This window comes from Hypanus sabinus, chromosome 23, assembly GCF_030144855.1.
Source record: "Hypanus sabinus isolate sHypSab1 chromosome 23, sHypSab1.hap1, whole genome shotgun sequence".
NCBI lineage: Eukaryota > Metazoa > Chordata > Chondrichthyes > Myliobatiformes > Dasyatidae > Hypanus > Hypanus sabinus.
The window spans coordinates 15,122,125-15,137,811 of record NC_082728.1 but is presented as its reverse complement, the minus strand read 5'-3'; the positions used below and the strand labels follow the sequence as shown (position 1 = coordinate 15,137,811).

Here is a 15,687-nt window from a genome sequence, read left to right as displayed (position 1 = left end):
GCTTAAGAGCCGAGAGGTAATGTTGCAGCTATAAAGGACCCTGGTCAGACCCCACTTGGAGTACTGTGCTCAGTTCTGGACGTGGAAACCGTAGAAAGCGTGCAGAGGAGATTTACAAGGATGTTGCCTGGATTGGGGAGCATGCCTTATGAGAATAGGTTGAGTGAACTCAGCCTTTTCTCCTTGGAGGAACAGAGGATGAGAGGTAACCTGATAGAGGTGTACAAGATAATGAGAGGCATTGATCATGTGGATATTCAGAGGCTTTTTCCCAGGGCTGAATTGGCTAGCACCAGAGGGCATAGTTTTAAGCTGCTTAGAAGTAGGAATGGGCTGCCGGCTGCAGTGGTGGAAATGATAGGGTCTTTTAAGAGACTCCTGGATAGGTACATGGAGCTTAGAAAAATAGAGGGTTATGGGTAAGCCTAAGTAGCTCTAAGGTAAGGACATGTTTGGCACAGCTTTGTGAGCTGAAGGGCCTGTATTGTGCTGTAGCTTTTCTATGTTTCTACTCAGGACATACGTGATGAATGTTAATCCCATTAGCTCTGCAGTTGTGTATGCAGACACCTCAGGTAGATGGATGTTTCCTGCTTTGCAGTCTGCAGCTCCGGGAAGACTCTTTGTTCAGGGCTGCATTTTAAATTCAGTCTACAATCTGCATTCATATCTGAAGACTAGCTGTTGTTTAAATTATATATCATAACTCCAGAATACACCCCAACAATGGTGAGAATGGTATAGAATTTTACTTGTATGGTGTGATTTTTTTTTGCCTCATGTTCCTGTAATTAATTTTAACTACAGAAATAGCAAGACATTTTCGATTTGGGAATCAAGAAGATGCACATGAATTTTTAAGATACACCATTGATGCAATGCAGAAGGCTTGTCTCAACAGCTATACCAAGTATGTTAATTTTTGCATATTGTTGATTTTGAGAACAACTGGTGAGGATGTAAACAAAGTGCCTGCTTATTAAAAGAAAATTGTTTTTTCCCCTTGCATCATGCTAGTACCCTCGTGGATAAAATCTGTGCATGGAGCAGAAGGAAGCAATTTGACAGATGTTTTTTTTTAGTGCCAACTGAGACTCAATTTGGTATTGAATTAGGCAGGCAGGATTTGTGATATGACTTTCCGATCTGGGGCCCACCATTGCACAGTGTAATTAAGACAAAGTTATTTTGAAACATTTATTTTCTTAATTCACCAAGTGGACAGTCAGCTTGAATGACTGAATACTTATGTCTCCCCTGGATTACAGTATGGAGTAAATTCTACTTTTTATGTGAACAATGTTTCTTCAGTGTAATCCACCAATTGAGTGTAATAGTGTCTCTCTTTTCCTCCAACCCATCTCTCCCCCCCCCCCCCCCAATCGTTTACAAACCCTGAAGGCTGGATCGACAAACACAAGCTACTTCATTAGTTCATCAGATCTTTGGCGGATACCTTAGATCACGTGGTAAGTTCATTGAAAAAGTGTTAATGGATTCTTTATGTAATAGTAATCTTGATACTTCAGCAATGTCGTAAAGAAATAAAATCAGAGGCCTGTCAGCCCGCTGCTGAAGATTTTTAAATTTAATTTTTTTTCTGGGATATGTGGGTCGTTAATGCAAATGACACATTTCACTGTATTGTTTGATGTACATATGATAAATCTGAAGATGAATCTCAGTCTGAATCTGAATCCCAGTTGCCTGCTTCAGGTCCATATCTTTATGTGCTTTGTCTATTCGTCTGCCTGTATAGATGCCTCAATGTTGTGATTATATCTGATTCTACAACCTCCTCTGACACCATTTTCCAAATTTCAACCACTCTGCATACAATAATAAATTCCCTCCGATCTCCTTTAAAGCCCTTTCCCTTCACTTTAGACATCTGCGTTTTTGTTTTTGATATCCCTACCTTGGGGAAAACATTCTTACTAACGACCATGGATCAGGCGCTCAAAATGTTTATGTTCTTCAAACAAAAGGACCTAGTGCTTTCCCAGTGTAGATGATGAATAAACTCTTCTTGGGCTTCCAGCGGGTATCCCACTAGAAGCCCAAGTAGAGTTTATTTGATTATGTTCTTCGCTCAGGTAACCCATCAGCTTCCTTTTGCTCCAGGGAAAGCAAATCTCTCCTCATACTTTAGGAAGAAAACATTGATCATATGAAGTTATAGAACAAGGGAGGTCATTGGACCTACACTCAGCAGTCACTTTTTTAGGTACACCCATTAATATAAACACCTAATCAGCCAATCATGTGGTAGCAACTCAGTGCATAAAAGCATGCAGATACGGTTAAGAGGTTCAGACTTAATATCAGAATGGGGAGGAAATGTGATCTAAGTGACTTTGACTGTGGAATGATAGTTGGTACCAAGCAGGGTGGTTTGAGCATCTCAGAAACTGCTGATCTCCTGGGATTTTTCACGCACAACAGCCTCTGGAGTTTACAGAGAATGGAGTGAGAAACAAAAAACAGCAATGAGCAGCAGTTCTGTGGGGAAAATATCTTGATAATGATTGAGGTCAGAGGACAATGGGCGAACTGGTTCAAACTGTCAGGAAGGTGACAGAAACTCTAACCACACATTACAATAGTGGTGCACAGAAGAGCATCAAATCTTGAGGTTGATGGGCTATATTAGCAGAAGAACACAAACACACACTCTCAGTGGTGACTTTATTAGGTACAAGAGGTCCTTAACAAAGTGGCTACTGAGTGTATTGTAATCATGCTGACTGCAGATGCCTTGCTGAAACAAATCTAGCTTTCCAGGTGTGGTCCATGATCTTACAGATTATAGTACATGAAGTGCTTTAACTATTAGTGAGTTTCTGCCCTCGTAGCTCTTTCAAGCAGTGAATTCATGAGTCTGAAAATACTGTTGTTGGTCTCCCTTCAAACCTAATAAATAATATTCACCTCTTGTAGGATTAAAAGTTAACCTTTGTATTTATAAAAAAACAGTATATATTTTGTGCTTTAAGATGATTGAAAGTAGCTGCACAAGTTCATAGGTGGTTAAGAAGGCTCTTGGAATGCTTGCTTTTATTAGTTGAGGCATTGAGTTCAAAAGTCATGAGGTTAATTTGCAACTTTATAAAACTGTGGTTAAGCCACATCCGGAGTATTGCATATAGTTTTGGTTGCCTCACTATATAGGCTTTGGAAAGGGTATAGAAGAGGTTTACCAGGATGCAGCCTGGTTTAGAGCTAACATGAGAGGCTGGATAAACTTGGAGCGGCGCAGAGAGAAGGTTTTTAAGTTTATGAGAGGCATAGATAGAGTAGACAAGAATTATCTGTTTTCCATGGTAGAAGTATCCAATGTGCATGGATTGAATGTGTAGAGGGGCAGTTTCAAAGAGGATGTGAGAGGTAAGTTTTTTACTTGAGACTGGTAGATGCCTGACAAATACATTAGAGGCTTTTAAGAGATATTTAGATGGGAACATGAATGTGAGGAAGATGGAGAGATATGGATATTGTGTATGTAGTAGGGATTATTTTCTGGGTGTTTTTATTTACTTTTTAGCTGGTTTGGCAGCTCAATCTGGACCGATGTGCCTGCTCCTGTGTTGTACTGTTCTATGTTCTATCACAGCCAAGACTTCCGTCAAAAATGTCATCATTTACCTTGAGTGACCTTAATAATGTTAAAAGATACATTTTAAAAAAAGCATTTTCTTTTTAAGAGAAGGAATTGAGAGTGAGTTATTGCCTTGTATTGCTTAGCATAGTGAGATGTGTATAAATAATGTACAGGTGTAAATTGATTATTTGAAGTACAAATCATATTTCAGGCTAAGTGCACTTTTCAGCATTAGTCATCATTTGAAGGGATTCCCAGAAACTGAAAACTACTTCATAGACTTTGGCAGCTAATGCCACACTATAATTCTACCAATGGTGATTTGAGGCCAAAGGGCAAGTGGGGGAGGGTTTCCACACTCGGTATCAAATGTTCATTAATTATTACTGTATTTTTGTTTTGTTTTTGAATCTCTTCGCTTTCTGCATCCAAAGTTAAGTGTTCCATGTGCAAGAGTGTATCGGATACGTATGATCCTTATTTGGATATTGCCCTTGAAATAAGGGTAAGTGGATCTTTCTGAAGGGTTAATGTCATTTTTGAAAAATGATCTGAATATAGAAGCACATGTGTGGGTCCTGTTTGAGTTACACCAAAAGATGGAATGTAAACTTCAGTATGAATGTTAATCTTCAATGGAGTTATTATCCTGAATGGGCATCATCAAGAGTGATGCCTTCTTAATGTCTTGTCAGTCTGCCTTGGTTGTTTTTAGTTTTAACATGTTGCATCTTTCATGTCCTTTAATCTTTGAAATAAATGATGTATGGGTTATTAAGTTAATTGGTCACATGGGTATAATTGGTGTCGCGGGCTCGTTATGCCAGTAGGGTCTATTACCATACTGTGCCTCAAAATAATCCACATCTTAATTTTCCCTAACATTTAAGCCGTAACATCTGTGCACATCAAAAAGAGTTCAAAATAATTTGGACTTAAATTTCACGAGTGAATTTTTATTCAGTAGATCAGATTTTTTTGGGATAGATCTATGAATTCCATCAGACGAGTTTCTGTTACCCAACACTGGTGTAAGCTGGGGTTTACCTGTGGCTGAGCATTTGGCATAGTATATTGGAAAGCCAGAGAGGGTTATTTGAAATACATTTGGATATTATGAGGATATCTTGTAAGATTAGCAATTTTTGTTAGTGTACATTAAGTAGAGTCATATATTTTTAATAAATACTTATTCAGCATTTCCTTTTTGGTCTGACCACTCTGCATTGTCTTCCAGCAAGCACCCAACATTGTCCGAGCTCTTGAACTCTTTGTGAAACCTGATTTTCTTAGTGGAGAGAATGCTTACATGTGTGCAAAGTAAGTGTTTATAAAAATGTCTTAAGTCGTGCTTAACATTTGTGAATTCGGAAAGTAGGAAAGCTCTTTGAGTAACTGCTTAACCTGTGTTGATCAGGAAGGTACCATGATTAATCTTTTTCCTCAGCTAAGGGAGAGAATAGAAAATTGAATATACCATGTATCCAGGCTCAGGAACAGTGAATAATTGATTCCTTTCTTTTCACACCATTGTTTCCTTTTAGGCCAAATGTATTTTTACTTTAGATCAGCAGTTTGTGCCTTTAACAGTAAATGTCTGAAGCTGTACAACAGCAGTGCACGTTCTTCATGTAAATGATATGTTGCTATCTTTTCATGTGATATATAATAAATATTTTTATAGAGGTGCCAAGGTAGCATAATATTTAGTGTGACACTATTACAGCTTGGGGCGTCAGAGTTCAGAGTTCAATTCCAGCATCCTCTGTAAGAAAGTTTGCAAGTTTCTCCCATGGGTTTCCTCCAGGTGCTCCGTTTTCCTCCCACAGTCGAAAGACATACTGGTTAATAAGTTACTTGGCCATTATAAATTGTCCCGTGATTAGGTTAAGGGTAAATATGCAAGTTGCTGGGCAACAAGGCTCAGTGGGCTGGAAGGGTCTGTTCCGTGCTGTATCTCCAAATAAGATAAATATTAATTCTTGGTGAAACTAACAGCTTGCTGACTCCCAAAACTGTTTTGGAAAAAGTCACTTCAAAATTCTGCAGAGTAGCTGGGGGTGATTCTCCATGTTATTTTTTTCCCAACCTTTCCACCTGATTCTTGCTATGCAGTTGTTCGAAGTTCAAAGTAAATTTATTATCAAAGTGCTTATAGTTCACCAGATACAACCTTCATAATTGTTGTCTTACAGGCATACAGTGGAAATCCAAGAACCATAATAGAATCAGTGAAAGACATACCCAATAGGGCAGACAAACAACCAATGTGGAAAAGCAACAAACTTAAATTTTTAAAAAAGGAATAAATAAATATATAAATAAGCAATAAATATTGAGACCATAAGATGAAGAGTCATTGAAAATAAGTCTATAGGTTGTGGGAACAGTTCAGCTTTGGGACAAGTGAAGTTGAATGAAGTTATCCCCTCTTGTTCAAGAGCCTGATAGTTGAGGAGTAATAACTGTTCCTGAACCTCGTAGTGTGAATTCTGAGGCTCCTGTACCACCTTCCTGATGACTTATCTTAAAGAAATTAATACAGTGATAATTTTAATGTCCCATTTCATTCTACTATGAGTTTAATGATATTTTTGTTGCAATATATTATTTTTAAATGACATTCTTACTTAATTTGCATTCTTCTTTGAGAGGGAGAATGTTACTCCATGATTGTATTTGAAACACCCTGGTTGCAAAAGTCTAGGGAAGACAACGTTTGTCCCTGCCAAATTAGTGAGATTGAGGCGCTCTCCCACTCCAAACCCTAGTTTGTGTGAGTGCTGTGTAATTTGCTATCCTGCTACAAATTGGTGCCACGAAATAACACAGTACATTGTATGCGATTAAAGGAATTATATATATATGAATCTTAAAATCTAATTAAGCAGTCAATTGTGCACAAGTTAGAGCTCATCTTGAACTTCTGTCACTCATGAGTTGGGCCCTCGTCAACGTGAACACCCACACCACCTTCCGAATGTCATTCACAATCCATCTTGAGCAAACAGGTCTCCCACCAGATAGTATGCTACAACTGGTTCTCCCCAGCGTCTTCTCTCTTCATCTTCTGCTGAACAAAAATAGAAACCCAAGACCAGCCTTATTGTCCCTCACCAAGAAAACCTCTCACTAATTGGATGGCATTCTACATCATCCCTTATCTTCAAGAGTAGTCCAAACTAGCTGAAGTGGAGCAAGCTGAAAACAAGCAGCTCTTACAGAACTGCCAAAAATGAAATACATAGAGCATAACAGTACAAATATGAACCAGGGCATTACATACTTAATAACAGTAATGTATTTAAGGCAAGGTAAGCATGCTCATTTTGCTCTTCCCATCAGACATTTTATGCAAGGTTTTACAAGCCTAAGATAATTAATACCCTTAATTTTCAGTACTCTTGTGAAATTTCATTAAATTTCTTGGAACCAATACATTCTTCTGTTTAGCACTAGAAATGTACATGCAATACTTGTCAGATACTCCAATAGTGTGAATTGTAACAAATTAAGGTTAGATATATATAACAAATAGTTGAAACAATTTTTAAATATCTTAAATTTTTGCAGGACTGGATTAAACTGTATTGCAGTTAGAATTTAGGCTTTTGTTTGCCATTATTGCTGAAGTACAGTATACTACAGTGTTAACATTGATCTTTAACTTATTTGAAAAGATGTTATTGACTATAACTACCACTTTCATTAGGTGCAAGAAGAAGGTGCCAGCTACCAAACGCTTCTCCATTCATAGAGCATCAAATGTTCTGACACTTTCCTTAAAGCGATTTGCAAACTTCAGTGGTGGCAAAATCACAAAGGTGAGTTCGTCTTTAGTTAATTACCTTAATAGCTGTGACATTTTGTTATGCTGTAGCAAAACTTTACCTGGCAAAAAAGTAAATCAGTGATGAAAGTTTATGCATTGTGAAGCGGTGCACAACTTTCTTCATCGTTTATTATTTCAGAATTTCCAAGTGGATGCTGCTTTGCAAGATCTTAGAGTCATAAGAAAGCTGGCTAGTAAATGCCTTTAAATTGGGTTAGCAACCTCAGGTCCACTGACCTCTTGCTTAATGTTACTGGTGCATGGCATTAAAAAGTTTGGGAACCTCTACTTTAGATTTAAAATGTATCTTGCTTTTGGCTAAAATCTAGTTTTTAGTTACATAAAGTTTCATTAGTGAGTCCCCTTTTTAGTATAGTAATATCTTGGACAATTGGTTTGAAATAATGTTTTGACATATCTCTGAATGTCTCACATTTGGAAATAAAGATTAACTCTGAAACCTGCTTTATATTTTTGCTCTCTGCTTAAACAGGATATTGGCTACCCTGAACATTTAAATATACGTCCATATATGTCCCAAACCAATGGTGAGCCTGTCAATTATGGGCTGTATGCAGTGTTGGTACATTCTGGATACAGTTGTCATGCTGGTCACTACTACTGTTATGTGAAGGTGAGAAGTCACACAGTTAACTTCACAGCTCAAAGCTGTTTCACTTCCCTGAAATGTGGGCAATTCACCGTAATATTGAAATATGGGTAACACCCTGGTTAAGATCTTTACCTGTATGCTGTAGGTATTTCATTTTCACGGTTCGTTAAGAGCAGTCTGTTCTGTTTTTAGCATGTTTGGGTTTGAGCTAAAGTTAAGGGGCTATGTTTAAAATTTTTTTTTATTGAATTTTCAAATAGGTTACAGAAAGAAAAAAAATTGTCAACCCTTCCCCCCCCTCCCCCCAAACATATCCCTATAGAAAAAAAAGAGAAGAAAAAAGAAAGAAAGAAAGAATGCCTGGATATTGGAAGATCCCCACATGCTCCATGGAGTTCATAATATCTTTAATATGTATATTTAATTCTTTCCCCAGATAACCAATAATTTTATCTTCGGAGCACCTATATATTTAATCCTATCTTTTGTAAATAAGGGCGCCAAATTTTCAGAAATATTTCATATTTATCTATAAAATTATAAGTAATTTTTTCAAGTGGAATGCAGCTAAAAATTTCATTCTTCCAACGATCTATACTTAAGTATGAATCCGATTTCCAAATAACTGCAATAGCCTTTTTGGCTACTGCCAATGCAATTTTTATGAATTCTTTCTGATATTTATTCAGTTTGGATTTCGATTTTATCCCTTCAATATCACCTAGTAAAAATAATGTTGGATTATGTGGAAGTTGTATTCCAATAATTTGTTCCAGTAAAACTCATAAATTTGTCCAAAAAGGTTGAATTTTAAAACAAGACCAAGTAGAGTGTAAAAAAGTACCAATTTCTTGATTACATCGAAAACATTGATCAGATAAATTTGAGTTTAATCTATTTATTTTTTGTGGTGTAATATATATTTAATGTAAAAAGTTATATTGTACTAATCTTAGTCAAACATTTATTGTATTTGTCATACTGTCAAGACACAATCTTGACCAACTTGTTTCATCAATTTTAATATTCAAATCAGTTTCCCATTTTTGTCTTGACTTATAAATTCCTTGTTTAATTGCCTGTTTTTGAATCAAATTATACATACTAGAAATAATTTTTTTAATTTTTCCTTTATAAATTAAAGTTTCTATTTCATTAGGTTTCGGCAATAACATTGTTTGACCCAGTTTATCTCTTAAATAAGCCCTTAATTGGAAATAACAGGAAAGAGTGTTATTTGATATTTTATATTTATTCTTTAATTGGTCAAATGACATTAATATACGTCCTTCAAAACTGTCTCCTATATATCTAATCCCTTTGTGAAACCAGTTATATAAAAGTTGATTATCCATTGTAAAAGGGATAAGTTTATTTTGAATTAAAGGTCTCTTTGCAAATAAAGATTTATTTATCTCATCATCAACATTTATTTTATTCCATAAATCAATCAAATGTTTTAGTATAAGAGATTCTTTTTTTTCCTGTATCCATTTAGATTCCCATTTATATATAAAATCTTCTGGTATATTTTCTCCTATTTTATCTAATTCTATTCTAATTCATCATTTATCTTCATCAAAAAAAGATGCAATAAATCTAAGTTGATTTGCTTTGTAATGATTCTTAAGATTTGGTAATTGTAACTCTCCTAGGTCAAATTTCCATGTCAAATTTTCCAGCGATATTCTTGACATCTTACCTTTCCAAAGGTATTTCCTCACACATTTATTTAACTCTTGAAAAATCTTCTGTGGTAATTGTATTGGTAATGTTTGGAATAAATATTGTAATTTAGGGAATATTTTCATTTTTACAGCATTGACTCTACCCATTAATGTTATTGGTAACCATCCATTTATCAAGATCCTCTTGAATTTTTTTCAATAATGGCAAATAATTTAGTTTATATAAATTCTTTATATCATTATCAACTCTTATAAATACTTTATACCATTTGTCAGCTATCTAAATTGAGTTATTAATCGACATTGACTATAATCTCCTTTAGTAAGGGGTAAAATTTCACTTTTATCCCAATTTATTTTGTATCCTGATATTTTCCCATATTCTTCCAATTTAGAAGATAATTTATGCAATGAATGCAATGGGTTAGTTAGATAAATCAGAACATCATCAGCAAATAAATTAATCTTATATTCCTCCTGATTAACTCTGAAGCCCATAATATCTGAATCAGTTCTAATTAATTCAGCTAATGGTTCGCCAACACAAATAAAGCAGGTGATAATGGACAACCTTGTCTAGTTGACCTTGTTAACTGAAATGATGTTGAAATTTGGCCATTTGTCACCACTTTAGCTTTGGGGTTAGTATTTAAGGTTTTAATCCATTTTATAAAAGATACTCCTAATCCATATTTTTCCAATACCTTAAATAAAAAATCCCATTCCAATCTATCAAATGCTTTTTCTGCATCCAAAGCAACTACCACACTCATTTCTTCCCTCTTTTGTGCCAAATGAATTATGCTAAGTAACCGAGTTACATTATCTTCCGATTGTTTATTTTTAATAAATCCTGTTTGGTCCATGTGTATTAATTTTGGTAAGTATTTAGATAATCTATTAGATAAAATCTTTGCTATTATTTTATAGTCTGTGTTCAACAAAGAAATAGGACTATATGATGTTGGCTTTAAAAGATCTCTTTCTTCTTTTGGCAATACTATTAAAATATCTGTCGAAAAAGATTCTGGAAGTTTATGCATTCTTTCCACTTGGTGTATTAGCTCCATAAAAGTAGGAATTAATAAATCTTTAAACTTTTTGTAAAACTCAGGCAGAAAACCATCTTCTCCTGGAGATTTATTACTCTGAAGTGATCCTAGAGCTTCTTCGACCTCTTTTAATGTAAGAGGCACATCTAATCCCTTCTGTTCTTCCGAATTCAATTTTGGGAAAGTTATTTGTGATAAGAACCTTTCTATCTCAACAATATCATTTTGTGATTCTGATTGACACAGTTCAGAATAAAAAATTTTAAAAGTTTCAATGGTTTCTAAAGGTTTATAAGTAATTTTATTTACACTTGTTCTAATTGCATTTATCATTTTGGAAGCCTGGTCTGTTTTTAACTGCCAAGCAAGAATCTTGTGTGATCTTTCACCTAGTTCATAATATCTCTGTTTAGTTCTCATAATTGCTTTTTCTGTTCGGTATGTCTGAAGTGTATTGTAGCTTCTTATTAACAAGTTGTCTTTGTTTTTCTTCTGTCATATATCTTTGAGATTCTTTTTCTAATTTTGTAATCTCTTTTTCCAATTGATCTATTTCTACCATATATTCCTTCTTAATTTTAGAAGTACAACTTATTATCTGGCCTCACAAATATGCCTTCATCGCTTCCCATAAATATAAATTTATCATCAACTGAATGTGAGTTTATATCTTAAAAAAAACTGAATCTGTTTTTTCATAAAATCACAAAAATCTTGACGTTTTAATATTGAATTAAATCTCCATCTGTAAATCGATTCCTCATCATCATTATCATTGTCATTATCAAGGGGTAATGATCTGACAATATTCTTGCTTTATATTCCATATTTTTCACTCTGTCTTGAATATTGGCTGATAATAGGAAAAAATCTATCCTTGAATAAGTTTTATGTCTATTTGAATAAAATGAATAATCTCTTTCTCTTGGGTTAATTCTTCTCCATATATCAATCAAATTTAAATCTTCCATCAATGATGAAGTTAATTTTGCTACTTTTGGTTTTGTAACAACCTTTGTTGACCTATCTAAAACTGGGTCCAGACAAAAGTTAAAGTCTCCACCTATTAATATTTTATCATGTGCGTCAGCCAAATTCAAAAAAGCCTCTTGTATAAATTTTACATCGTTTTCATTTGGTGCATAAATATTCATAAGCGGCCATAGTTCTGAAAAGATTTGACAGTGTATAATTACATATCTTCACGCAGAATCAGTTAATACATTTTGTATTTTAATTGGTAAAGTTTTGTTGACCAAAATTGCAACTCCCTTCGCTTTTGAATTAAATGGAGCTGGAGCTGCTATAACATTTCCGACCCAGTCTCTTTAATTTCTGATGTTCTATCTCTGTTAAATGTGTTTCTTGTATAAAAGCTATATCTATTTTCATTTTCTTAATGTATGTTAAAATTCTTTTTCTTTTCTTTCCCCATTAACATTAAAACTTTAAAAATTCAGTAAATTAGTCATTATTTTTAACGGGGTTACTTCAGTCTATAATAATACATAATATTTCAACTCTCATAGTACCTTGGGGAATTATTTTAAAATTCTCCATGTTGCTACATGTCTCCCCTCGGATCATCCAAACAAAGAAAGAAAGATAAAAGAAAAATAGATTATATTTTAAAAAAACCAAAAAAAACACCTGCTAATGTTGTGAATGGGGAGAAAAAGCACAACATTACCCGCCTCCATTGTGCGGGTCATGGCAAACACCATGATTACACACGTGAATCCCTTAGCGATCGATCTGAAGTTCCCCCAGCTCCCCCGTAACACGATAAAAGTATATATAAGAGAAGAAAAAATAATATCACTACTCTCGATTAATATTTCTCAAATTTTTACCTTTCTCCCCCTGTATCATATAATTAAAAGTATATTTAAATATTCTTCTGTCCTTAATGTCCATCAATTCACTTCACTGTCCCGGTCTTCATCTTTAATCTGTTTCACTTTTAAATCTTTACTGTGTCCAGCGAATATTTGGGAGTTCTTGTGCAAACTCCTCTGCATCCTGATGATCAGTAAAAAATCTTCTTTTTCCGTCATCCAAAAAAATTATCAGTGTTGCCGGGTGGCGCAATATAAATTTATAACCCTTTTCCCATAAAACATTTTTCGCTGGATTAAATTCCTTCTTTCTCTTCAAAAGGTCATAACTTGTATCAGGATAGAAAAGAACTGCTTTCCCTTCTATTATCAATGGCTCATTTCTCTTTCTGGCACATTGGGCAGCCGCCTCCTTTTCTTTATCTTGATATCTTATGCATTTTATCAAGATTGGTCGTGGGTTTTGATCAGGTTGAGGTTTTGGTCTTGAGGCTCTGTGGACCCTTTTGATTTCAATCAACTGGGTTCCCTCTCCATCGATCCCTTCTTTAAGACCAACAATTTTAATATTATTTCATCTACTAAAATTTTCAAGCACGTCTATTTTTTCCAACAGTCGTTTTCTTTCTGATGTCCAGGCAAGAATATTATCTTCCGCTGGGGGAGTTTCAAGATGGCGAAGTAGACATCTGCCTTTTAGGCACTCTTCATTTTTTAAGCTATAATCACCCTTTAATCAAATCTTTTCGTACTTAATTACATGGGTTGATATTTACGATTTATTTTTTTTTAAAAATAATACTTGATCTAATTTTGTCAAACTTAAAATGTCTGTACCTAAGAAATCGTCTAAAGACCCTATATCTCTCGATGCAATCTCTAGTCTTCTGGACACTAAACTTGCAAGTCTGGAAAATAAACTTACTGCGAAAATGTCTGAGCTTGAAGAAGTCGTTAGATCGTTTGATACCAAGCTTCAATCGCAGGCAGCAGATATTGAACAGCATGAAGAAAAGTTTGAGACTCTTGACAAGTTAATTTGTGAAAAAATACGTACAATCGAAACTTTGGAGGAGAAGGTACGGTCGACTGCTAAACTAGTGGAGCAGAATAAGTTTAAAATCACCGATCTTGAAAACCGATCTCGCAGACAGAACTTGCGTATTATCGGATTTCCCGAAAATGTTGAGTCTGGTGACTTAACTGAATATTTCTCTAACTTATTGTGGGAAATTTTTGGCGAGGACGCTTTGCGGGCTAAACCTACTATGGTCGTGCCCACAGAGTTTCGAGATTTTCGGCTGCAAGAGACAAGCCACGAGCTGTGATTGTCCGTCTCCATTATCCTCGGGAGAAAGAGCTTTTAATTCGATTAGCTCATCAGAAAGGTATGATTTTTCACAGAAGCAACAACTTTCGTATTGTTGAAGATTATTCATTCGAGGTGATGAGGGCGAGAATCGCGTTTAAACCGGTGATGGCAGAGATTCATTTGATTGGACTTAAACAAGCTTTAAGATACCCAGCGAATCTCAGAATTACGTTGAGTGATGACAGTCAGCGCTTCTTTAATACTCCGGAAGAAGCGAAGAAATTCGTTGAAGAGTATCAGTCTTCTAGTACAATTTGAACTATGTGTTATGTTGAAGAATTTTTGGAGAGAAGACGCCATTCCGTTTTAGGCTTTAACTTATGAAGCTGCGGTATAGCTTTTTACTTTGGTCTGTAGACCTGGTTTTTTTTATTATCATGATTTACAGATGCTCTTTTAATTTTACTATAATGTCTTTTTTCTTAATTAATTTTTTTTCCTCTGGATTAGATATACATGTTAAGACTTTGTAATAATGATTTATTTTATAAGATGTCGTTTCTTCTTCCTATAAGACTTGCTTTCCGTAAGCGTTTATTTGCCTGTATTTGAGAATGGGACAAATGTTTTGAATTTTTGAACCTTTTTTTTATATATATTGTAGTGGTTATTGAATCCTTTTTTAATCTTATTTTGATGACCTTTTTTTAAAAATTTTTTTTTAACAGATTGGTGAATTTACATTTATATTCTGTAATATGTTCTTTTCAAAATGTCGTTTCTTCTTCCCATAAGTCTCTGTTTTTGAAACGTCATTTTCTTATATTTGAATATGGAATCTTTTTTTAAAGGCATATTACACTATTTTAAACTTCAATGGTTATCCTTTTTTTTATTAATGATTTTTTGCTTTTTTATATTATTTTTTCATTTTGATTGATATATATTCTTTCTTTTTACAACCCTGTATTTATATCTGGGTATTATATAGTTTCTCTTTTCTTTCTTTTCATGAAGTTGCCATCTTGAAAATGGGGGTAATATTAGTATTAGTTTGTGCGCCTGCCGCTTGGCTTTTTTTCGTGGGGTTGGGGGAGGGGGAGGGATCTTTTTTCACGCTTTTGCTTTTTATTTTTTTGCTTTTAGTTTATGGGCCGACTTTAAATTATTAATATTGTTGAGGTGTCATGTTCTCCGGTTGCTCCTGAATCATTTTTCCTTCTTCCTGAATTATGGGTTATGTGTCTTTTCAACCTTTTATGATATATACAATTAATATTGGCATGATGGATAAGTCTATTAACTTTATCTCTTGGAATACGAATGGTTTAAATCATCCGATTAAACGTAAAAAAATATTTAAAGTATTCCATAGACTAAATGCTAATATTTTTGCACAGGAGACCCATATTAGGAGGAAGGATAATCAACGCTTTTTTAGGTTCTGGTAGGGTCAACAATTTCACTCGAATTGTACCGCCAAAATTAGGGGTGTGTCTATTTTTATAGACCCCTCAATTTCGTTTACACATCATGAAATTATTTCTGATCCACAGGGCAGATTTTTGTTGATAACTGGTTCACTTTTTAATCGAAAAGTGGTTCTAGTTAATATTTATGCTCCAAACTTTGACTGCCCTGAATTTTTTAAACGTTTATTTACTTCCCTTCCTAATCTAAATGAATATATGTTGATAATGGGTGGAGATTTCAATTGTTGTCTGAATCCTTTGATGGATAGATCTAAACCT

The 15,687-nt window shown here is 34.6% G+C and overlaps 1 protein-coding gene across 4 annotated transcripts in view; it reads left to right on the top strand.

Annotated features, from left to right (window-relative positions):
- usp36 (ubiquitin specific peptidase 36) overlaps positions 1–15,687 on the top strand; it is a 96,065-nt gene that overhangs the window by 46,142 nt on the left and 34,236 nt on the right. For all 4 annotated transcript variants that reach the window (XM_059948434.1, XM_059948432.1, XM_059948431.1 and 1 more), the window contains 6 exons: positions 808–910; positions 1,402–1,469; positions 4,036–4,106; positions 4,839–4,921; positions 7,314–7,425; positions 7,927–8,067. In XM_059948434.1, coding sequence (XP_059804417.1) covers positions 808–910; positions 1,402–1,469; positions 4,036–4,106; positions 4,839–4,921; positions 7,314–7,425; positions 7,927–8,067 — 578 coding nt within the window. The remainder of the gene's footprint in view (positions 1–807; positions 911–1,401; positions 1,470–4,035; positions 4,107–4,838; positions 4,922–7,313; positions 7,426–7,926; positions 8,068–15,687) is intronic.